The 25,375-nt window shown below is 42.3% G+C and overlaps 1 protein-coding gene across 8 annotated transcripts in view; it reads right to left on the bottom strand.

The window, feature by feature from the left end:
• The window catches only part of stau2 (staufen double-stranded RNA binding protein 2), a 545,941-nt gene that overhangs the window by 382,650 nt on the left and 137,916 nt on the right, over positions 1 to 25,375 (bottom strand). For all 8 annotated transcript variants that reach the window (XM_068032038.1, XM_068032036.1, XM_068032040.1 and 5 more), the window contains one exon: positions 12,746 to 12,881. In XM_068032038.1, coding sequence (XP_067888139.1) covers positions 12,746 to 12,881 — 136 coding nt within the window. The remainder of the gene's footprint in view (positions 1 to 12,745; positions 12,882 to 25,375) is intronic.

The following is a 25,375-nucleotide window of genomic DNA, read 5'->3' on the forward strand; positions in this document are numbered from 1 at the left end:
CTGCAGAACGCACTTGGTCCCAAGCTTTGCTCAGCTGGACATAATGCTGAACTACTAAGGCCATCAATGAAAAAAAAATTATAGTAGGTCATCAACAAATGTGCGAGATACTAGCGGTCCAGCCATGCACACTGTCCCCAATAGCACAGATGACGGAGACATCCATCTCAAGCATTTCTGGATTGATGTCACAGGCCATTGCAAAGATGTCTTCCATGGATGGAGTGGCTTCCTCCATGGAACTTCAATCGCAGCACTCTAATCAGTTCCTGCAGGCCTTGATCATGGCTATGCAAACTATGGATGTCAACATTCCTGCCACCTTAAACAGGATGACAAATACCTTAGTCATGGCCTTACAAAGTGTTACAGATATGCTCCAAGTTGCTCCCCTGCAGAGAGGTAGTAGTGATGTGTCATTGGCCCAGGAGAGGGATGATGGTGAAAGGGGACATGGAATTGGTATCTCCACAGAAAGTGTTCCCATATCTCACACGTTGCCCCCTCAAGCAGTACCTGATATGCTTCCACCTCTCCAGATGGCCGAGTCTCCTGCACCAATGCAGGTAGAGCAGCCTATGGCAGTGTTCTCACAGGTTCCAACACTCAGCTGTCGTCAGTCAGAGCAGGGATCAGAGCAGCCTACCTCTACCACTGCTGACAGGGTTGTGCCACGTAGCAACAGTAGGAAAAGGAAAAGAAAAGCTGTGCAGTTCATCAAGGGTATACAAAGGGGTGTTTTTGAAAGTGTTGTGTAATTCAGTTTCATTTTTTTTTTATTGACATAAAATTTATTCATTTGCACCATTTTTCCATTTTCACTCTTCTTGCCTGCCGAATAGCAACTCGGGTTTTCAGTTGCTTGGTGATGAATTCACCTAGACCAATTGGTACATGTGCAATGGATGGATGGTTGGTTACAGGACTGCTTTATGTCATTGAGAGTGGGGGCAGGGGATGTGATAATTATTTTGGTCCCGTCTGAGTGACTAACTGAACCTTCGAGCTACTTAGGGATCCCTGGCATCCTGAGCAGTAATAAAGTGGTTGGTCTGGCGTTGGATGCCCCATCTACATCTTTCTCCTTCTTGTCCTCCTACCCCTCTCCATAGGTATCTTCATCAGATGAAGAATGCTGAGTGGCTTGTTCTTCCTCGACCTCTAGTCCTCACTGCTGCGCTATATTGTGCAGAACACAGCACACAACAACTAATTTAGAGATCCCCACTGGCGAGTACTGAATGGAACCTCCAGACCAATCCATGTACTGAGCACATCTTGAGCATGCCAATGGATTGCTCGATGACACATCTGGTTATGATATAGCTGTTGTTATATAGCTCTTGAGCTTCATTGGCAGGGTTCTTCAAAGGTGTCATCCTCCAGTTTTGAAGGTGGTGCCAGGTACAAACAGGTCTAGGATGTTGCACTACGCAGTATGGAAGCTCCCTGCATGTGTCTTTTCTTGTGTTTACACACCGGCTGACATTGATGGAATGAAATCCCTTGTGGTTGATGAATGATCCTGGTTGATCTGTTGGTGCTTAGATTGTCGTGTGTGTAATCGATGGTACAATGTTTCTGTGGGAATCCAGCCAGAGATGCAAATTTGAATCCCTGCTTATTCTGGCTATTGCCATCACAGGGGAGGTTTACATACCTCCCAGCCTTGACGAATAATCTGTAAGTCACCCATCATATGCATGTATGTGCAGCTGACTGGTACACCCATGCAGCTGACTGGAACACGCTCTTGATGTGGCTCCGGTAGTGCCCTGCAAGGAATCATAGTGCCATCGAGTCATTGATGGCACAGAAGGAGGCCATTCGGTCAACTGAGTCCATGACAGCTCTTGACAGAGCTATCTAGTCAGTTCCACTCCCCCGCTCAATCCCTGTAGCCCTGCAACTCTATTTCCTTCAAGTGGCCATCCAATTTCCCAACCAGAGACAAAAAAGTTGTGACCGGTAGTGACTCTCACAGACACTGGTAATGCATGGCCACTAGGTCCAGTAGGTAGCAGGTCTTCTGCTAGAAAGCTGCAGATGTCTGCGATCACCTGATGTGACAATCTCAATCTTTGGAAATACTGTTCCTCCAAGAGGCCAAGGAAGCTCGGCCTCTGTCTGCACACACTGTTACGTGGGTCTCACCTCCTCAAACTTGACCTTTCTGTTGCTCCCCTCTCTGTTGTCTATTTGCAGATCCCTCCACACTACAATTTAACCACCCCACCCCCTGAATCTCTAACCCTCGCCTGTTTATCAATAGGGTTTAAAATACCCCCACTGTTTCACTTTCTCCATCATGTTAGGTGTTAGGACAAATTGATTCTTAGAGTCATAGGGTAATTCAGGACACAGAAGGCGGCCATTCGGCTCATCAAGTCCATGCCGGCTCTCCACGGAGCAATCTAGTCAGTTCCACTCACCCGCTCAATGCCCGTAGGTTTACTTCCCTCAAGCTTCCAGGATTTTGACCCAGTGACAAACAACTGTTTTTTTTTTCTAAGGCATTCTCAATACACAAGGAGGTGTAATATCTGAACATCTTAGTGCTGTCTACCAGAACTAGGGCAGACAGATAATAGAGCTGATAGCCAAAAGTCATTAAAAGCATAAACAGAAAATGCTGCAAATACTCAGCAGGTCAGGCAGCTTCTGTGGAGAGATAAACAGTTAACATTTCAAGTTGGTGGCCTTTCATCACAACTGAAAGATGTTACAGATGCAACAGGTTTTAAGCAAGTACAGAGGCAGACAAAGAGGGGAGGGGAGGAAAGAACAAAAGGAAAGGTCTGCAACAGGGTGGAAGGCAGGAGTGATTAAATGACAAAAAGGATGATGGTGCAAGGAAAAATGAGGGTGGTGATGGGTCAAGTCAAGAAGCAAAAGATGGGTCCAGAGGAGTGGGAAATGACAACAGCAGAATCATGATCAGCACTTGTGTCCAAAAAAATGGAGCAGTGGTTACGATCTGAAACTGCTGAACTAGATGCTGAGTCCAGAAGGTTGTGAAGTGCTAGTAGGGGGAATCATAGTCATGGCAAGATGCTACCTGGTTTTGAAAGCCAATGAATAGGCATCCACAATTTGGTAAAAGAAGTCACATAGCTTGAACTATAATTCGGCATTCTACCACCCAATTCACTAATCTCTGTTTAGGGGTTTGTTTCCATCGTAAAGAGGTACCTAATTTGGAAAATACTTCTGGGTTTATCCAGGAAGATAGAGAGAAATACTGTCTTTCAAAAGAAGAATGAGAAGGTGATGAATAAAACTTCGGCACTATAATTTCTTCAGAAATGTTAAATAAAATGTCAGCGTCAGCCGTGCTGGTAGCACTTTCATCTCTGAGTCAGAAAGTTGTGGGTTCAAGTCCCACTCCATGACCTGAGCACAAATATCAAAGGAAACTCCAGCGCAGTAGTGAGGGAGTGTTACACTGTTGGAAGTGCCACCTTTCGGATGAAATGTTAAATCGAGCACTGTCTGCCCTCTCGGGTGGATGCAGAAGATCCCATGACACTATTTCAAAGAACAGGGGAGTTATCCCAGGTGTCCGGACTAATATTTATCCCTCAATCAACATCACTAAAACAGATTGTCTGGTCATTATCACATTGCTGTTTGTGGGAGCTTGCTGTGAGAAAATTGGCTACCACATTTCCTACATTACAACAGGGACTACAGTTCAAAAGTACTTCATTGGCTGAAAAGTGCTTTGGGACTTCCTGTGTTCATAAAAGGCACTATGTAAATTGAAGTCTTTCTTTTTAAACATAATAGATGAAGTCTAATAGTCCTATCTAAATACCAAGCAAAAAATATCAGTGCCACCACCAGTGCAGTTCTCTAATAATCTGCATTAAAATGAAAGTCTGCACATAACACTTTTAAGATGAGAAATTTAAAAATTGTACAAAGCCATTGGGTCAAACAATCTTGGCTGCAATTTGCTCAAGAACCTATTTAATTGCTAACTAGTAGTTTACTAGAAAATGACAAGATATGTGGGATATCACTCCCGAATAGTTTATAGCATGAACCATTTAACAAACTTATACTTGGTATTGTAAAGTCGATGTCATTTGCTCAAGGGCAGAGCATTGGAGATGAATGGAGTGGCTGACTGTCAGATGCTGCAGAAAGGCCAAGGATTACAAAGAGGGATAATGCACTATGATCACAGTCACAGAGGATATTATTTCGGACTTTGGTTAGTGCCATTTTAGTTCCATGGTTGGGGTTGATACCTGATTGGAGAGATGCAAAAATGTTGCAGGAAAGATGAGCATGGATTTGGGAGACAACATGTGCAAGAACTTGAGAAGAAAGGTAGATTCAAGATGGGAGAAGAGTTTGCTGGGTTTTTTTGAGGATGAGGTGATGATGGCAGTTTTGAAAGTGTGGGGGACAGGACCTGAAGAGAGAGAACTATTTACAAAGCCAGCAAGTTTAGAGGACAAGAAAAGCTGGATGGTCAGTACCTTATTGGGCATGGATTTAAGCAAGCAGGAGGTGAGTCTCATGGACGAGGAAAGCTCGAAGAAAGCATGAGGGAAGATTGGCTAGAAGCTAGAGAAAGACCTGTGGTCAGGGCTAGGTGGAGGGGCCATGGAGGAGAGGTTTAAAAAGATAGTTGGTAGTGGAGAACGAAAAAAAAGTTATCTTTGCACTCCAGGATGATAGAGTCATTGAGAGTCATAGAGTCATACAGCACAGAAACAGGCCCTTCGGCCCATCATGTCTGTGCCAGCCATCAAGCACCTACCTATTCTAATCCCATTTTCCAGCACTTGGCCCGTAGCCTTGTATGCTATGGTATTTCAAGTGCTCATCTATAGTGATCTTGGAGTAGTGAGCTATTTCCTGGGTTCAGTACTTGGTCCGTTACTTTTTCTGTTATATATTAGAAACTTAGACTTAAATGCAGGGGGCATGATTAAGAAGTTTGCAGATGATACAAAAATTGGCGGCTTGGTTGATAGGGAGTAAGATAACTGTAGATTGCAGGAAGATATCAATAGACTGGTCAAGTGGACAAAAAAGTCAAAAATGTAATTCAATCTGAAGAAGTTTGAGGTAATGCATTTGGGAAGGACAAACAAGCAAGGGAATAGACAATAAATGGTATGGTACTGAGAAGTGTAGAGGAACAGAGGGACCTTGGCGTGCATGCCCACAGATCCGTGAAGGTAGCAAGAGAGCTAGACAAGTTACGAAGGCATAGGGGATATTTCCCTTTATTAGTGAAGTTCTATCTTCACACGGAGGAGACCCTCCATCGTGTTGTGTGGCACTACCACCGTATGAAATGGAATAGATTCAGAACAGATCTAGCAGCTCAAACTGATCATCCATGAGGCGCTGTGGGCCATCAGCTGCAGCAGAATTGCATTCAACCTCAATCTGTAATCTCATGGTTGAGCATATCCCTCACTCTACCATTACCATCAAGCCAAAGGATCAAACCTGGTTCAATGAGGAATGCAGGAGGGCAACCCAGGAGCTGCATCAGGCGCACCTAAAAATGAGGTGTCAACCTGGTGAAACTGCAACACAGGACTACATGCATGCTAAGCAGCGCAAGCAGCATGCGACAGACAGACCAAAGCGATCCCACAACCAACAGAGCAGATCAAAGCTCTGCAGTCCTGCCACATCCAGTCGTGAATGGTGGTGGACAATTAAACAACTAACGGGAGGAAGAAGCTCCACAAAACATCCCCATCTTCAATGATGGGGAGCCCAGCGCATCAGTGCAAAAGACAAGGCTGACGCATTTGTAACCACATTCAGCCAGACGTGCCGAGTGGATGATCCATCTCGGCATCCTCCGAAGTCCCCACCATCAAAGATGCCAGTCTTCAGCCAATTAAATTCACTCGACGTGATATCAACAAACAGCTGAAGGCACTAGATATAGCAAAGCCAATGGGCCCTGACAACATCCCGGCTGTAAGACTGAAGACTTGTGCTCCAGACCTAGCTTCACCCCTAGCCGAGCTATTCCAGTACAGCTACAATACTAGTATTTACTCGACTATGTGGAAAATTGCTCAGGTATTTCCTGTCCACAAAAAGCAGGACAAATCCAATCTGGCCAATTACCACCCGATCAGTTTACTCGTAATCATCAGCCAAGTGATGGAAGGCATCATTGACAGTGGTATCAAGCGGCACTCACTCAGCAATAACCTGCTCACTGATGCTCAGTTGGTATTTCACCAGGGCCAGTCGGCTCCAAACCTCATTACAGCCTTGGACCAAATGTGGACAAAAGAGCTGAACTCCAGAGGTGAGGTAAGAGTGACTGCCCCAAGACATGAAGGCTGCATTTGACTAAGTGTGGCATCAAGGAGCCCTCGCAAAACTGGAGTCAATGAGATTTAGAGGGGAAACTTTCCAATGGTTGGAGTCATACCCAGCACAAAGGAAGATGGTGGTGGTTGTTGGAGGCCAACTATCTCAGCCCCAGGACATTACTGCAGGAGTTGCTCAGGGTAGTGTCCTAGGCCCAATAATCTTCAGCTGCTTCATCAATGACTTTCCCTCCATCATAAGGTCAGAAGTGGGGATGTTCGCTGATGATTCACAATGTTCAGTAACATTCGTAACTCCTCAGAGAATGAAGCAGCCCGTTTCCACATGCAGCAAAACCTGGACAACATTCAGACTTGGGCTGATAAGTGGCAACTAACATTCACTCCACACATGTGCCAAGCAACAACCATCTCCAACAAGAGAGAATATGACCATCTCCCCTCTACATTCAATGGCATTACCATCGCTGAATTCCCCAACATCAACATCCTGGGGGTTACTATTGACCAGAAACTGAACTGGACCAGCCACATAAATGCTGTAACTACAAGAGCAAGTCAGGGGCTGGGAATTATGCAGCAAGTGACTCACCTCCAGACTCCCCAATACCTGCCACCATCTACAAGGCACAAGTCAGGAGTTGATGGAATACGCTCCACTTGCCTGGATGAGTGCAGCTCCAACAACACTCAAGAAGATTAATACTATCCAGGACAAAGCAGCCCACTTGACTGGCACCCCATCCACCACCTTCAACATTCATGACCACCACCACTGGCGCACAGTGGCAGCAGTGTATACCATCTACAAGATGCACTGCAGCAACTCACCAAGACTCCTTTGCCAGCACCTTCCAAACCTGTGACCTCTACCATCCAGAATAGGGGTTGGCAACCTGCAGATCTGCAGCTGCATGCAGCTCCCTGGGATCCCATGTGTGGCTCCGAGCGGCTCCCGAACGAACGTATCTTTCAAACATTGACTGCAATGAGTTTTCAGAGAATTGCTCCCCAATGCAGAAACATAAACAAACAGCAGCTATCTAAAAAATGTTCTCTGTCGAATGCTTCACCAGGAAAAATGGCATCCTCCACTATCACGCGCCATTCAATTAGGTGGGCCGCACACCGGCAGGCACATTAATCAATAAAACATTGCACTCACTCTGGCTCTGGATGGTCTGTTCGAGAAACTCAACCAAAATGGAGCATTCTGATTGGTCACTATATTTGGAACCTGATAGTGAGTGGATGTACAACAAGTAGGGCACTGATTGGACGATTTTAAGAGAAGTGCTCTTGATGGTCTTGATGCTGTGCTGGTGAGCAAGTGCAGGCAGGCACATTAATTACTAAAAGAGTGCACTCACTCTTGCCCTGGAATTGAGGCTGTGTTGGTGAGCACATGCATTACATTAAAGGCCGGCTACCCGACCCGAACGTGACGGGGCTAGATGACATGTGTCAGGCTCGGGTCGGGTCGGGTCGCACTTCCGGGTCTGGCATTCGGGCTCGGGTCGGGTCAGGCCAGGTCGGACACAGTCTAGCATCACCTCCAGTAAGTGGCATCACTGTTAATATACGTTTTGGACTTGAAAAGCGGTTTTGTTACAGCTATTTTAAGCTTGTGCAGATAAGCAACGAAGTGAAAAACAGAAGGTAGGTTAACTGATGGTCGGATCGGGTCGGGTTGGGTCGGGCGCGGGAAAAAAATGAAAGGACTCGGGCCAGGATGTGGTTCTATTGGGCTCGGGTCAGGTTTCATTTGCAGACCCGAGCCGGCCTTTAGATTACATGCTCAGGCAGATAAAGTACTGAAGGAACAAACTAACTCTGGTCCTTGTTTTGAGGCTGCTTTGGAAATGGCTGCGAAGAAGACGAAAATTGATAATTTCAAGATGAATGGACTGCTTCATTCACATTCATCCCAAATTTGGCTGGCCTCCCTGTGTGTCTAACTTGCAATGAGAAATTCACCAACAAGAAGAAATCAAATCTTGAGAAGCATTTCACTAACAAGCACAGTGCAGTAACCGAAAATTAACCAGCTGGTGTTGCCCGAAAGAAAGCGGTAGAGAAGCTGAAGAATAAAGCAAAGGAATCTAGGAACATATTTGCTATGTAGGTAAAATCATCAGGTAACTCAACTACTATTAATTTGGTGGCAGCTCAAGATATTGTGAAAAGAGAAAGCCATTCACAGATGGTGAATATGTAAAAGTGCTTTAGCAAAGTCTCAGAACAGCTGTACATTATTTTAAAAACAAAAAACAAAATTAATCAAAAAATGTCTTTATCTGTGAGGGCCATGAGGGACAGAATAATGAAAATGGCCAGATATCAGCAGCCAGCAGATCGAGGCTGCAGATTCAGCTCCAGCTTCTCTACTGCTTGTGATGAATCGTGTGATGTTGATGTTATTGCACAGATTGCTCTTCTCTGCAGGTATTTGAATTCCAAGGGACCTCAAGAGGAGCTCAAATTGTTTTTTTAAGGGGCATCAAGTCAAACAAAGGGAGAAGATATTTTCTCAGCTATTATTCATTGCCTAAAGATGAAAGGAATGCTGATGAGGCATGAGTATGAGAGGGAGAAAGAAGGGTTTTGTTGCTCTGTTGCAGAAAATGTTGGATCACAATGTGATATTTCATTGTGTCATGCAGGGCCTCTCCTGCCAAAAATGAGGCATATTAACATCGCCAGATGAACATGATTTTAAACTGTTACTGGAGTAAAGAAAGAACTTGCTTTAAAAAAAAGACCCTTGACTGGAAATACATTTGCATATTTACAGACAGTGCTTATAAGGGACAAAAGATCATTCCCTGACACATTCAATCCACAATGGACTTTTGATTACCAGACGTTGAAGGTGGAGGAGCTGGCATTCCAGCTTGACTGCTAAGATGGCCAAATACACAAACAGACATGGTCACACCAGCTAGTCACATGACTAACCTGCTAGGCCACCTGTATTTTGTGAATTTGAACTTGCCACAGAGTTTTGAACTGGCAGAATGCTCATGGCTCCTGGATTGAGAACATCTCTCTCCTGTCTGCTCTCATCTCATTCTCACCAACTTTGGAATCCATTGAAGATACAAGAACCCCAAGAGAGAAAAGTCTCCAACAGTGAACAAGGTTTAAGAAGAATACTGGGCCCCAACGAAAAGCAAGAATTACCTACAAAATCAAGACCTACCGACAAAAGGACTCTGCAGTGAGCTTGAAGAACAGCAACAAGAAACTCTTCAGATATTGCCTCAAACCGCTCCACTTTATTTTTCTTCTACTCTTTTTTGTCTCTATTTGCATGTGCATGTCGTGTATGCATGCTAGCCTGGGGTGCGGCGTGTATCCGTAGGCATTAACCGAATTAGAGTTTAAGTTTTAATAAATTTCACTTTTCTTCTTTAAACCTAAGAAAGCCTGTTTGTGCTCATTTCTTTGTCTGATTATCAGAAAGTGGTGAATAAGAATTCGCCAAGGGGGAGCTCAAAACACAATGTGTTAAAAATAAAACCCTGTTACAGTAAGAGCAGGTGAAGGCTGAAAGGGCCCCCTAGACATCTTTCTCACCTGGTCATCACAATTGCATAATTCACCAAGAATAACTCTGCTCCCAAACGTTTCCTCCTGAGTTCATGGAAGTGATGTTCATGGTTAAAAAGATAGTTAACAAAATAATGGAAAAGTGATTAAACCACTGGCAGTTCTGTGAACATCTTGAAGAGGTCCACAGACAATATGTGGACTTTCTTTTGCACAACAAGGTAGTTGGCTTCCCGGGGGACAGTTCTTGCACGTTTTTCAACCTGTTTGGAAGAAATGAAGGTGTTCTTGCGAGAAAAAGCTGCGACAATGCAGAGTTAACAGATACACAGCAGCTGCTGAAATTTTACTTCATGACAGACATCACAGCACATTTATATAACCTCAACGGAAAACTACAAGATAAGGGAAACATGGCTCTCTCGCCAATTCAAAGAACAGGTAAATGGTCTACCTGACAAGGGCAACCTAAAATATGTGATTCTGAAAATGCAAGAAGCTTTTGCAGGATGTTTTCAGAAATTTAGAAAGGAAAGGCCAACTTTACAATTTGTGTTCAAATTGTTTTGCGTAATCCCAAGAAAAGTTGCTTTGCTGAAATATTGGAAAAAATCTTGTGGTTCACTCAAGTGTCTGATGCGATGACATCTTATTATCATGTAATAAGATTTTGGACTGGAATTTTCAGCAGCAGGTATTGGTGTGTGAAGGATAGAAGTCACAGAGGCAGTGGAGGTAGAGTTGAGGCAATTTTTTGAATATCTGCTGTCTGACTATCTAAATCATTTGAATCCCTCAAGCAAAGTCTTCTATTCTGGCTCAAAAAGTAATCCACCTGTCCAGTTTTCACAGGCTGCACAATGACTTTATCAGGCAAACCCTCCACCTGCCAAGACTGAAGCACACATTATTTCGCCACATGAACGCTAAAACTTAAAATTGCCAGCCCCTGACTGGAAAGACATTTGAATAGTAACAGACAGAGTTGGAACAATGGGGACCCAGTCGTTGCTTCCCTAATGCACAGAAGAAGTGGTCAGACCAGTTTTGGTCACATGACTGACTGTTAGCGGTTTTGAATTTGAACTTCCAACAGAGGATTTGAACTCAGAAAGCTCCTGGCTCCTGGTTTGAGAAGACCTCTCTCCTGTCTGCTCGCATCTCGCTCACACGGAAATCTTGTGAAAACACGTGAACCTCAAAGAGAGAAAAGTCTCCTACGTGAACAAGGTTCAAGAAGAGCACTGGGCCCCATGAACAGCAAGACTACCTACAATCAAGTGAGCTCAAAGTACAGTAAACAAGAAACTCTTCTGATATTGCCTCAAACACCTCTCTACTATATTTTCCTCATCTCTTTTCTGTACCTATCCGCATGTGTATATCGCGTGTGCATGCTAGCGTGGGCGCGTCGTATATCCATAGGTATGAACCGTATTAGAGTTTAAGTTTTAATAAACTTCACTTTTCTCCTTTAAACCTTAGAAAACCTGGTGTGTTGGTTTCTTTGCCTTATAATTGGAAAGTTGTGAACAAGGATTCACAAAAAAGGGGGAGCTCAAAACAGTGTGTTTAATAATAAAACCCTGTTACAATAAGACCAGGTAAAGACAGCAAAGGACCTCTAGGCACATTTCTCACCTGGTCGTAACAACTTGCACTTAAATAGTTTATTAATCATGGCAAAAGGATCCAACAGTGCTTTACTGGGGATGGAGTGGGAGAAAGAGGGGCTAGGTGGTTTGTGATTTCAAATAACCTGGTAGAACAGAACGATGCTGAAGATGCTGATCTTAATAAGCTATTTCAACATAATGATTCACTTGATCTTGGACTGTTCCTGGAATGCATAGCAAAATTTACAGATTGCAAGAGTCACTGAGAAACAACAGTGACATCACATGAATTTTCACTGAAAGAAAAGTGTTCATAAAGATTTTGGAGATAATGTAGATTTGACTTGATGTTGAAACAAAGTTATCAATTAAAGTTTATTAACTAAACCTTAGAGCCAGAGGAAATGACACTACTGTAATGACAGATATAAAGTTCTCAACCATGTAGCAGCACATGAGTACAGAAGTGAGGAAATAAATTCTAGGGAATGTTATAGTGGACACATACGAATATACAAATTAAAAGCTAGAGTAGGCCACTCGGCCCCTCGAGCCTGCTCAGGCATTCAACAAGATCATAACTGATCTGATTGTAATCTCAACTCCACATTCCTGCCTACCCCCGATAACCCAGAAAGGTGAGACCATGTGACAGGATGAGACGATGTACTTAAACAGATATAGGTGCCAGAAAATGTCATGCAGTCAGCCACAAGAAGAATTTCTCTTCCAGTATTTACATGTAACTGTTATGAACTCTCATTTTTTATTTAGGTGTCCTGTAATTTAAACAAGGAAACGAGTTATAGGTTGTCAGTCAATCCAGAACCCTCAACGTTCCATAAAATACTTTTTCAAAAATGTACTTTTCTAGTCTAAAAACAAATGTTTAATTTAGATGCTTCCAATTGCCTTTTGTTGTGACTTTTTCCCCAGCAGGTTCTTAAAGAAATGTGAGACACCAGTCATAAAATTGCAAATGTTTAAAAAAAAACTATTTTGGAGCAGAACAATACTCACAGATACAAACCATAACTAAAGTATGTTTTTCTTATGTGGTTGAGCAGCAAAAGATTGAGGCAAGATTTACATTATAGATTTTGAAGGAAGCTTTTTGAAACATTCCCTAAATCATGCATGAATTGTATCTTATTTATTCCTATAACAAATGAATAAAATATAATTTATCTGCAAATAAGCATTTTAATGAACAATTAATTCAGTAATAAGTAAAAAGCTTGCAAGACTAACCTTTGATTGTACATGCCCTTAAAGTTATAGTTAGCTCTGTAGTTGGGCATTGGCTTTGGCTCTAATGGTCTATAAATAGCAGGTTCTCCCCTCTTCATCGCAAGACCATTCAGCTCTACAGTCGGTGTTATGCTACCTGCAACCCAAATAAAGTTTTCAACTGCCTGTAAAAACATGACTAACAATATAACTTTTTTTATTCACACTCTTGGTCAAAATCGACAATTACTATTTATCCATATACCTGCGAATTTTTTAAATATTCACTCTAGGACAAATACTGTAGTTATTTAATAATTTCATTTGTATTACTGACCAATATAAAAGGTTAATCAAGTCAATGGGTTATTTTGTAGTACAGTTATACCTATTTTGATGGACCTTAATTGTTATGACAAAGCCATAGTGTGCTGGGTGGGGATACCGTCCTGCAGACCGGACCCCCACCTTCATGTGCTGCAGCTGCTAATGTTCAAACTGCTTGGTGGGGGGGGGGGGGTAAGGGGCTGTTAGGATACTGGTGGAGTAAGATATCGTCTTGCCCTATGCCATTCTAGCTGTTGTCAAATGGGGAATTCTTTACCCAGCATCCATAGTGGAAGAGAACCCACTCTATCCTTGGGATAGAACCACACAAGCATTCAATCCCAGAGATAAACTGGTTTCCCTGCATTGAAGAATGCTGGGTAAAGAACTCCCCATTCCACATAAAACATTTCTTTCACCCAATGCCATGTCGCACTGACCTGTGTCCTGTGTTTTAAGTGATTGGTGTCTTGGTGCATTGAAGACTATCAGTAGTTCATAATTTGTGAGTGCCATGATTTCAAGGTGCAGCATGTATCTGCTACCCTGTAAGTTATTTGGGACTGTCAATAAATGTCCGTTTTTTTGCACCTGTCTTTTTATGGGAGTATTAGTTAGCACAGATTTCACTATACATAAGGTAACTAACTGACAGCTGGTTAAAGCAGAAGTTACAACAGGTGATAGTATTTTCAATGTAATATACCACATGTCTTCTGCAGGCTCAATTAATTTTCCAAATTTTTCAGACAGACTTGCATTTATATAGCGCTTTTACAACCTCAGGACATCCCAGAGTGCTTTACTGCCAATGAAGTACTTTTGAAATGTAGTCACTGTTGTTATGCAGGAAACACAGCAGCCAATTCACACACAGCAAGCTTGCAGCAACATGATCATGACCAGGTAATCTGTTTTAGCGATGTTGATTGAGGGATAAATATTGGGCATGACACGGGGGCGAACTCCCCTGCTCTGCTTCGAAATTGTGCCATGGGATCTTTTACATCTGCCTGAGAGAACCAACAGGGCCTTGGTTTATGTCTTATATGAAATATGGTACCTCTGACAGTGCAGCACTCCCTCAAGTACTGCACTGAAATATCAGCCTTGATTTTTGTGCTCAACTCTCTGGCACAGACTTCAACCCACAACCTTCTGACTCAGAGATGAGAGTGGATCCACTGAGCCATGGCTGAGACTTAGGTCGACTTGATTCTTGATTCCTTGTCCTTCTGATTTTAAAGTGCAAACCAGTTAAAACACAATTATTACTTCTTGAAGGATGAATTGCAAAATTTGGGTCAAACTGATAAAGCCCTAATACTGTTGACTAAAAGCCAAATAAAATGGTAAGATAAAGACTCTAGCCCCTCCTTTGTCAACATATGGCACTCTGTTTAATGATTCATTGGGTACATTAATTTTTGAATTGCTGTTATTTTCCAAATAAACCTGAAGATTTCTTATGAACTTTAAAAAAACTTGAAAAAGCATGACTTTTCTCACACTGGATTACCATCGCATTTGTGACCTAACTCAAGGAAAAAAATAATCAGTAGATGTCCTGACTTACAACTCCAGTCAGTGGATGATTTAGCAACACCTACTTGAATATATAGTGTGACTGTAACATAGAAAAATCTCACAAAGTGTTTCACAGACACCTAATCAAAAAAATTAACATTTTTATTCATTCACAGGTTGGCGGATTCACTGGCAAGGTCAGTATTTACTGTCCATTCCTAATTCCCCTTGTTACGGAATTGTATTTATTTTCTGTTCTGTCTGAAACTGTGTGCCTTTAAGATTCTGTCAAAAAACAGTGCATTTTAAGACAGGGACAGAAGCTTATGGATTTCTGAGGCAAGGTGTGCCAGCTGCATCTTGTTACCCAGGAGACAGCAGGAGAGAGAGGTCACACGGTATAATGTTTCGATTTGACTGTGTGTAAAACTGGCAAAAACCAGTCTGAACCAGACAGCAGTGAAGCATGCTACTGAAGAGAAGAGCTTCTATTTTTCTCAGCAAAAATTCGACAAGGAGCTACAAGCCGAGTTAATTGCCGAAGGAGGAAATAACCCTTTGAAGAGACCGTTTGTATTACTGAAGTAAAGTTTCGACTGAGAGACTCTCGGTTTTAAAATTCAAGTTGACCTATTGCTGTGCTCATCATTGAAAGAACTGTTTGATGCCTGCTGCAGCCGAAGTGTTTTGAGTGCCTATCAAGAACAGATTATTTCATCAAATCTATGTGAAGACTTCAAGGGGCATTTGATTATTTTCACATTAGAATACCTCACCCATCAGGAATGTAACCCACAAAGACTTACTTATTTAACTTTTAAAACATCATTTAAAAAAAAACTGGTTAACCATGATTTTTGAATGTATGTGTACGAATGGGGGAGTTAGGTTAAAATAAGAAGTTATATGGCCTTTAGACATAGGTTTATCATGGTAGCATTTAAGATATAATTTTTAATAAATAGTTAATTTGTTGTTGTCTAAAGATACCTGGTTTGCTCTGTTTTATTCTGGGGGTTATCAAGTTTTTAATTTGGCTGTTTTTCTGGTTGGGTGTGAAAACTTTAAGAATAGATACCTGTGCAGTGATGGGACTGAATTGATGGTGCATTGCTCTGGTCTCGGTTGTAACATATTAAATTGTGCATCTCGTCCATGATCAGATTAATTGGGAGGCTCGCATTTGAAATCATATTAATTTAGTCTCTGGGATAACATATAAATGGGGGTCTTGCGTCTGGCATCATATTAATTACTCTCGCGTCTGGGATCATATTAATTGGTGAATCGAATGTCAGGATCCAAATCTAACACCAATTACGAAAAAAAATAAAAGGAACCAGGTTCATTGTGTAATCAGGTAGTCTGTACCATCAGAACAGCATTAGCAGTTGCAGCAGAGTTTCTGGGAAAGGAGAATGTTTCCTTCAGTGACTTGATAACTTTAACTAAGAACAAACTAAAAGAATGGTGGGCAAAATTGGGGTAGAATTGAAATCAGGTGCCAAAAAAGCAGTGATAGTTGACGTAATAGCCCAATATCTAGAATTAGAAGAGAAAAAGAAGATAGTAAGTCAGAGAGTGATGCAGTGGTTTGTCTAAGATTCAGTTAGAAACTGAAAAACTTAGGCTTCAACAGGAAAAAGAAATAGCAACAAGAAAACTTGAATTGGAAAAAGAGGAAAGGAAGAAAGAGAGAGCACATCAGACAGAAAGTGAAAGAGAAGAAAGGGAATTTAAATGAAGAGAGATGGAACTAAAGCAAAGGGGTAGTCTTGACACCAGGAAAATTCGGGTCAGGAAGAATCTGAATTCAGCTCAGGACCCAGCAAAAAGCTGTTTAAATTTATACATGCCCTTCCTAAGATTGAGGGAAGGGTCGTAGAGGAATTTTTCATATCTTTTGAAAAAATAGCCAAACAGAAGAAATGGCTGAAGGAAAGCTGAACACTGTTTATGCAAAGCAGGTTGATAGGCAGAGCTCATGAAGAGGCTTCTGCAGATTATGAGATGGCAAAAAACACTATTCTCGCTGCGTATGAGTTAGTTCCTGAAGTTTATCGTCAGAGATTTCAGAACTTATGGAGATTTTCTGAACAGACGTATGTAGAATTTGAGAGGGTGAAACTAATTAATTTTGACCGTTGGATACAGGCATTAAAGATAGAAACCACATATGAGAACCTTCGAGAATTGATTCTCTTAGAAGAGTATAAAAATTCCATTCCTTCAGTAGTGACAACGCATGTAGATACCCTGAAAGTTTTGAAAGCTAGGCAAGCAGTGGAAATTGCTAATGATTTTGAGCTGTGAATCAGCCAAAACCTTTTGTCCGTCACCCCCATAAATCCGAGAAGGATAGAAAATGGGAGAGTGAAAAGAAGGCAAAGAGCTGGGGACAAGAAGGAACAGCTGGGAATGCCCAGGATCACTTCCTCAGGGCAGAAAGGAAGGTGCTTAGGGTAGAAGTGAGGGTCGCAAGCCGAAGTGTTATCATTTCAACAAAACGGGTCACCTTCATTCAGAATGCTGGAAATTGCGAGGTAAACCCATAGGACTTGTTGGGATACACAAAGCTAATGCAGAGGAAAAGACTCTGACTGAGAGTATAGCAGACCAGACTATAGCTTTAACAGCAGCTATAAAATCGGATACATAGAAACATAGAAAATAGGAGCAGGAGTAGGCCATTCGGCCCTTCGAGCCTTCTCCACAATTCATTATGATCATGGCTGATCATCCAACTCAGTAACCTGTTCCCGCTTTCGCCCCATAGCCTTTGACCCCTTTCGCCCCAACAGCTATCGCTAACTCCTTCTTGAAAACATACAATGTTTTGGCCTCAACTGCTTTCTGTGGTAGCGAATTCCAAAGGTCACCACTCTCTGGGTGAAGAAATTTCTCCTCATCTCAGTCTTGAAAGGTTTACCCCGTATCCTTAGACTATGACCCCTGGTTCTCGACTCCCCCACTGTTGGGAACATCCTTCCTGCATCTAACCTGTCAAGTCCTGTTAGAATTTTATAGGTTTCTATGAAATCCCCCCTCACTCTTCTGAACTCCAGCGAATATGATCCTAACCGACTCAATCTCTCCTCATACGTCAGTCCCGCCATCCCAGGAATCAGTCAAGTAAACCTTCGCTGCACTCCCTCTATAGCAAGAACATCCTTCCTCAGATAAGGAGAGCTAAACTGCACACAATATTCCTGGTGTGGCCTCACCAAGGCCCTGTATATTTGCAGCAAGACATCCCTGCTCCTGTACTGGAATCCTCTCACTATGAAGGCCAACATACCATTTGCCTTTTTTACCACCTGTTGCACCTGCATGCTTACCTTCAGCGACTGGTGTACGAGAACACCCAGGTCTCGCTGCATATTCCACTCACTCAGTTTATAGTCGTTCTGATAATAATCTGCCTTCTTGTTTTTGCTACCAAAGTGGATAACCTCACATTTATCCACATTTTACTGCATCTGCCATGCATTAGCCCACTCACTCAACTTGTCCAAATCACTATGAAGCCTCTCTGCATCCTCCTCACAACTCACCCTCCCATCCAGTTTTGTGTCATCTGCAAATTTAGAGATATTACATTTAGTTACCTCATCCAAATCATTAATGCATATTGTGAATAGCTGGAGTCCTAGCACTGATCCCTGCGGTACCCCACTAGTCACTGCCTGCCATTCGGAAAAAGACCCATTTATCCCTACTCTTTGTTTCCTGTCCGGCAACCAATTTTCTATCCATCGCAATACACTACCCCCAGTCCCATGCGCTTTAATTTTACATGCTAATCTCTTATGTGGGACTTTGTCAAAAGCCTTCTGAAAGTCCAAATAAGCCACATCCACTGGCACCCCCTCATCAACTCTACTAGTTACATCCTCAAAGAATTCTAGTAGATTTGTCAAGCATGATTTCCCTTTCGTAAATCCATGCTGACTCTGCCCAATTCTACCACTGTTCTCCAAGTGCTCTGCTATAAAATCTTTGATAATGGGCTCTAGAATTTTCCCCACTACCAAAGTCAGGCTGACTGGTCCATAATTCCCTGCTTTCTCTCTACCTCCCTTTTTAAATAGTGGGGTTACATTAGCTACCCTCCAATCTGTAGGAACTGTTCCAGAGTCGATAGAATCTTGGAAGATGACCACCAATGCATCCACTATTTCTAGGGCCACTTCCTTAAGTACACTGGGATACATACCATCAGGCCCTGGGGATTTATCGGCCTTCAATCCCATCAATTTCCCCAACATCATTTCTCTACTAATACTGATTTCCTTCAGTTCCCCTCTCTCACTAAGCCCTGTGTTCCCCAACATTTCTGGTATGATATTAGTGTCCTCCTTTGTGAAGACAGAACCAAAGTATGCATTTAGTTGGTCAGCTATTTCTTTGTTCCCCATAATAAATATCCCTGTTTCTGTCTGTAAGGGACCTACATTTGTCTTCACCAATCTTTTTCTCTTCACAAAAACTAAAGTGAGCGTAGAGGTTAAGAATAAGATACTTGAATGTTAAAATGAATTTTTGTCAAAGGGGAAAGTAACTCCATATCCTTCAAGTGAGGCAGGAAAACCTATCATTACACTCAGGAATACAGGAGCAATCCAAAAACTCTTGCTGGGGAAAGATATCATGTTTCCACCAGAGAGCGCCTTGAATGCAAAAGTTTCAGTTAATGGAATTGGCGGGGAGAATATACCCATAACTTTACATAAAATACGCCTAGAGAGTGACTTAATATCTGGGATGGTAACTGTAGGGGTTGTCCACAGTTTGCCAGTGGAGGGAATTGATCTACTCCTAGGAAATGATTTGGCCGGATCAAAAGTATCAGTTTCTCCTATAATTACAGAGGAACCAAGTGAAGTTAGGGAAACAAACAATGACAGGAACAAATTCCAGGAATATTTCCTGCGTGTGCAGTCACCCGAGCAATGGCTAAACAGGATCCATTGTCGGAGATAAAAGTGGCACTACAAACAGATAGCCAAGTATCTGAAACCTTATTTGGGGATTTAGATAATCCAAATGAGATGTTTAACAGGTCTTCTATAATTGCAGCACAACAAGCTGATCCAGAGTTATACCAAATGGCACAAACAGCTCTGACAGAAGCTGAGACGAAAGGAGTTCCAGAAGGCTTTTAATGGCAAATGGGGTTTTGGGGAGGAAATGGAGACTACCTCATAGACCTGCGGATGAAGACTGGACAGTTGTTGAACAGATAATGGTACCACCTAAATATCGCCAAGGATTATTAAGGATAGCACATGACATTCCTTTTGCAGGACAAAGGGGGATTTGGAAGACTAAATCACACTTAAGTCAACTGGCCAGGTCTTACAAAGAACATGAAGCAGTTTTGTCGGGCTCAGGAACAGCTTAAAGCATCCCAAGCCAATATGAAAAAATGGGCAGACAAGAATGCAAAAACCCGCAATTTTCAACCACAGGATGAAGTATTGGAGTTGCTACCGTTACAGGGGGAACCATTAAAAGCATGGCTCAGTGGCCCATATAAAGTGATTAAAAGAGTGGGTAAGGTACTTGATTGACACCCTGATCGCCGGAAGAAGAATTGGTTGTGTCAGATAATATGTTAAAACAATATTATCATAGGGAGGAGGATAAGCCAATGCAGGTATGTCAGGTAATGGGGACAGTTCAGAAGGAATAGGATAGTGAGGATGAAGCAGGAGGAGGCCTGGACAATTCTCAGATTGAACCTCCAACTATCAGGTTAGCGAGTACAGAATGGCTAGGAAAATTGGATAACATGAAAGCTCATGGGATACAGGGGAATGTGGCAGGATGGATCCAAAATTGGCTGAGTGACAGGAAAGAAAGGGTAGTAGTCGACAGATGTTTTTGCAAATGGAAAGCGGTTTCCAGTGACGTTCCACACAGATCAATGCTGGGACCCTTGTTTTTTGTGGTATATATTAATGATTTGGACTTAATGTGGGAGGCATGATTGGGAAATTTGCTGATGACACAAAAATTGGCCGTGCAGTTGATAGTGAAGAGGATAGCTGTAGACTCCAGAATGATATCAATGGTTTGGTTGAGTGGGCAGCAATGTGGCAAATGGAATTAAATCCAGAGATGTGTGAGGTAATGCATTTGGGGAGGGCAAACAAAGCGAGAGAATACACAATAAAAAAGAGGATATTGAGAGGGGTAGAAGAAGTGAGAGACCTTGGAGTGCATGTCCAGAGGTCCCTGAAGGTGGCAGGTCAGGTAGATAGAGTGGTGAAGAAGGCATATGGAATGCTTTCCTTTATTGGCTGAAGTATAGAATGCAAAAACAGGGATGTAATGCTAGAACTGTATAAAACGCTGGTTAGGCCACAGCTGGAGTACTGCGTACACTTCTGGTCACCACATTATAGGAAGGACATAATTGCTCTGGAGAGAGTACAGAGGAGATTTACAAGAATGTTGCTGGGGCTTGAAAGTAGCAGCTATGAGGAAAGATTGGATAGGCTAGGGTTGTTTTCCTTGGAACAGAGGAGGCTGAAGGGGTGACTTGATCGAGGAGTACAAAATTATGAGGGGCCTAAATAGACAGGAAGGACCTGTTTCCCCTAGTGGAGAAGTCAGTTACCAGAGGGCACAGATTTAAGGTTATTGGTAGAAGGATTAAGGGGAACATGAGGAAAACCTTTTCACCCAGAGAGTGGTGGGTGTCTGGAATTCACTGCCAGGAATGGTGGTGGAGGCAGAAATTCTCAACTCATTTTAAAGGTACCTCGACATGCACCTGAGGTGCTATAACCTGCAAGGCTACGGACCAGCTGGCTGGAAGGTGAGCTTTGATTGGGTGGCTAGATTTTTGGCCGGCGCAGGCTCGACGGACTGAATGGCCTCCTTCTGTGCTGTAATTTTTCTATGGTTCTACAAGCTTTGGCACTTGGAGGCAAACAATGTGAAAACCTAACGAGTCTTTTTAAAACATTTAAAAGAGTCCATAGGGATAAGCCAGGATGTACAATCTTAGCCACACATGGGCCAGAATTTTACGCCGCCCCAGTGGGTCAGATGGTGGCGTGGGGGTGGTATAAAATTGAGCGGCAGGCTCCGGGAGGCCTACCCACCCTGATTCCGCCTCCGGACAAGTTTACAGTGGTCAGACGGGGGGTGGGGGGGGGGGCGGAAACGGCCCGCCCGTCCGAGCCCATTCAAGACCCTTAAGTGGCCACTTAACGGTCCTCGCCCACCTCCAAGGGTATTTTACTCGTGGCAAGCGGGTGTGCTGGGGACATGAAAGGTGGGGGGGGCATGGCGGTCGGGCGCAGGGACACATAGTGGGGCAAGGCAAAGTATGGCCAAAAACGGCAAAGGTACCAGCCTTAGTAGAGTTTCCTATCCCTAAATGGGAAACAATGAGGTTTTTAGGGATGTGCATTTTTTGCAGGAAATATGCACGGAATTTTAGTACTGTGGCTGCTCCATTAACTGACTTGCTCCAAAAAAAACAAAGTAGCATGGTCAGTTGAATACCAGGCAGCTTTAGAAAATCTAAAGGCAATCTTAACTAATGAACCAGTGTTGGTTGCTCCAAATTTTGCTAAAACCTTTAAAATAGCGATCAATGCTAGCGACCTGGGGGTTGGTGCAGTCCTATTGCAGGATGACAAATCGGGCATAGAGAAGCCAGTCGGGTACTTTTCAAGAAAATTAAATTTCCATCAAAAAAAGTATTCCATTGTGGAAAAAGAAACATTCGAACTTTTGCTGGCTCTCAAACATTTCGAAGTATATGTCCACCAAGACTATAAAGAAACACTAGATACAGGCTCTCAAACATTTCGAAGTATATACAAGAAATGCTGGAACCACTCAGCAGGTCTGGCAGCATCTGTGAAAAGAGAAGCAGAGTTAACATTTCGGGTCAGTAACCCTTCATCGGAACTGGCAAATATTAGAAAAGTCTTTTCTAATATTTGTCAGTTCCGATGAAGTGTCACTGACCCGAAACGTTAACTCTGCTTCTCTTTTCACAGATGCTGCCAGACCTGCTGAGTGGTTCCAGCATTTCTTGTTTTTATTTCAGATTTCCAGCATCCGCAGTATTTTGCTTTTATTTCGAAGTATATGTCCACCAAGACTATAAAGAAACACTAGCATACAGGCTCTCAAACATTTCGAAGTATATGTCCACCGAGACTATAAAGAAACACTGACCATAACCCATTAACGTTTGTGAAAAACTTTACAAACCGAAATGCTAGAATATTTAGACAGAGTTTGCTGTTACAGCCTCATCATTTGAAAAGTGCACATATTTCAGGGAAAAACAATGTTATCGCCAAAGCTTTGTCAAGAATTTAACCATGTTAACTTATATGGATGGCAATGGTACAAGGAAAATGCTGTAAATTATTAGTAGAGTGAATTGGTGCATGAAAATGGAAAATGTTAGTGTTTTTCCCAGTTCCTTTTTTTTTTGCATTGTAATGAAACGCATTTTAAGAATGGCGTTTCATTTCACCAAGGGCGGAGCTGCCACGGAATTGTATTTATTTTCTCCTCTGTTTCAAACAGTGTGCCTGTAAGACTCTGTCAAAAACCAGTGAGCCTTTAAGACAGGGACAGAAGCTTTTGGATTTCTGAGGCACAGTGTGCCAGCTGCATCTCGTTACCTAGAGAGAGGTCACATGGTATAACGTTTGGATGGTGCAGGTGCGTTGGGCCAAAGGGCCTGTTTCTGTGCTGTAAAACTCTATGACTCTAATGTTTCGATTTGACGGTGTATAAAACTGGCAAAAACCAGTCTGAACCAAACACCAGCAAAGTGTGCTGCTGAAAAGAGCTGTCTATTTCACTCAGCAAAAATTATACAAGGAGCTACAAACTGAGTTAATTGTCTAAGGAGGAAATAACCTTTTGAAGAGACCGTTTGTATTACTGAAGTAAAGTTTCGACTGAGAGACTGTCGGTTTTAAAATTTAAGTTGACCTATTGCTGTGCTCATCGTTGAAAGAATGATGTTTGATGCCTGCTGCAGCTGAAGTGTTCTGAATGCCCATCAAGAACAGACTATTCCATCAAATCCGTGTGAAGACTTCAAGTGGCATTTGATTATTTTCACATTAGAATACCTCACCCATCAGGAATGTAACCCACAAAGACTTACTTATTTATTTATTCTTAAGAAACAGCTAATTTTTACAGCATCGTTTTAAAAAAAAAGAAACCAGTTAACCGTGATTTTTGAATGCATGTGTGTGAATGAGGGAGTTAGGTTAAAATAAGAAGTTATAAGGCCTTTAGACATAGGTTTATCTTAATAGTGTTTAAGGTTTAGTTTTTAATAAATAGTTAATTTGTTGTTGTCTAAAGATACCTGGTTTGCTCTGTTTTATTCTGGGGGTTACTAGAGTGTCTAATTTGGTTGTTTTTCCGGTTGGATGGGAAAACTTTCAGAATATGCTGCGACCTGTGGAGTGATGGGACTGAATTGATAGTGCATTGCTCTCACCTTGGTCGTAACATATTAAATTGGTCATCTCCTCCAGGATTAGATTAATTGAGGGGCTCGCATTTGAAATTATATTAATTGCTTGTCTCTGGGATAACATATAAATTGGGGTCTTGCGTCTGGCATCATATTAATTGTTCTCGTGTCTGGGATCATGTTAGTTGATGACTCAATCATCAGGATCCAAATCTAACACCAATTACGAAAAAAAATAAAAGGAACCAGATTCCTTGTGTAATAAGGTAGTCGATACCATCAGAATGGCATTAGCAGTTGCAGCAAAGTTTCTGGGAAAGGAGAATGTTTCCCTCAGTGACTTGATAACTTTAACTAAGAATAAACTAAAAGAATTGTGGGCAAAATTGGGGATGAATTGAAATCAGGTGTCAAAAAAGCAGTGATATTTGATGTACTAGTCCAACATTTAGAATTAGAAGAAGAGAAAAAGAAGATAGTAAGTCAAACAGTGATGCAGTGGTTTGTCCAAGATTCAGTTAGAAACGGAAAAACTTAGGCTTCAACAGGAAAAAGAAATAGCAATAAGAAAATTTGAATTGGAAAAAGAGGAAAGGGAGAAAGAGATAGTACATCAGACAGAAAGTGAAAGAGAAAAAAAGGAATTTAAATTAAGAGAGACGGAACTAAGACAAAGGGGTAGTCTTGACTCCAGGGTAAATTTGGGTCAGGAAGAATCTGAATTCACCTCAGGACCAGTGAAAAGCTGTTTAGATTAGATTAGAGATACAGCACTGAAACAGGCCCTTCGGCCCACCGAGTCTGTGCCGAACATCAACCACCCATTTATACTAATCCTACACTAATCCCATATTCCCAACAAACATCCCCACCTGTCCCTATATTTCCCTACCATAAATTTACACAAGCTCTTACTATTTTTGAGGAAAGGTATGTAGAGGCATTTTTCATATCTTTTGAAAAAATAGCCAAACAGATGAAATTTTTAAAAATTTATTCATGGGATGTGGGCTTCGCTGGCTAGGCCAGCATTTATTGCCCATCCCTAATTGCCCTGGAGAAGGTGGTGGTGAGCTGCCTTCTTGAATCGCTGCAGTCCATGCGAGGTAGGGACACCCACTGTGCTGTTAGGAAGGTAGTTCCAGGATTTTGATCCAGCGACAGTGAAGTAACGGTGATATAGTTCCAAGTCAGGATAGTTTGTGACTTGGAGGGGAACTTGCAGGTGGTGGTGTTCCCATGCATTTGCTGCTCTTGTCCTTCTAGTTGGTAGAGGTCGTGGGTTTGGAAGGTACTGTCTCAGGACCCTTGGTGCTTTG

This window comes from Heterodontus francisci, chromosome 5 (genome assembly GCF_036365525.1).
Source record: "Heterodontus francisci isolate sHetFra1 chromosome 5, sHetFra1.hap1, whole genome shotgun sequence".
Classification (NCBI taxonomy): domain Eukaryota; kingdom Metazoa; phylum Chordata; class Chondrichthyes; order Heterodontiformes; family Heterodontidae; genus Heterodontus; species Heterodontus francisci.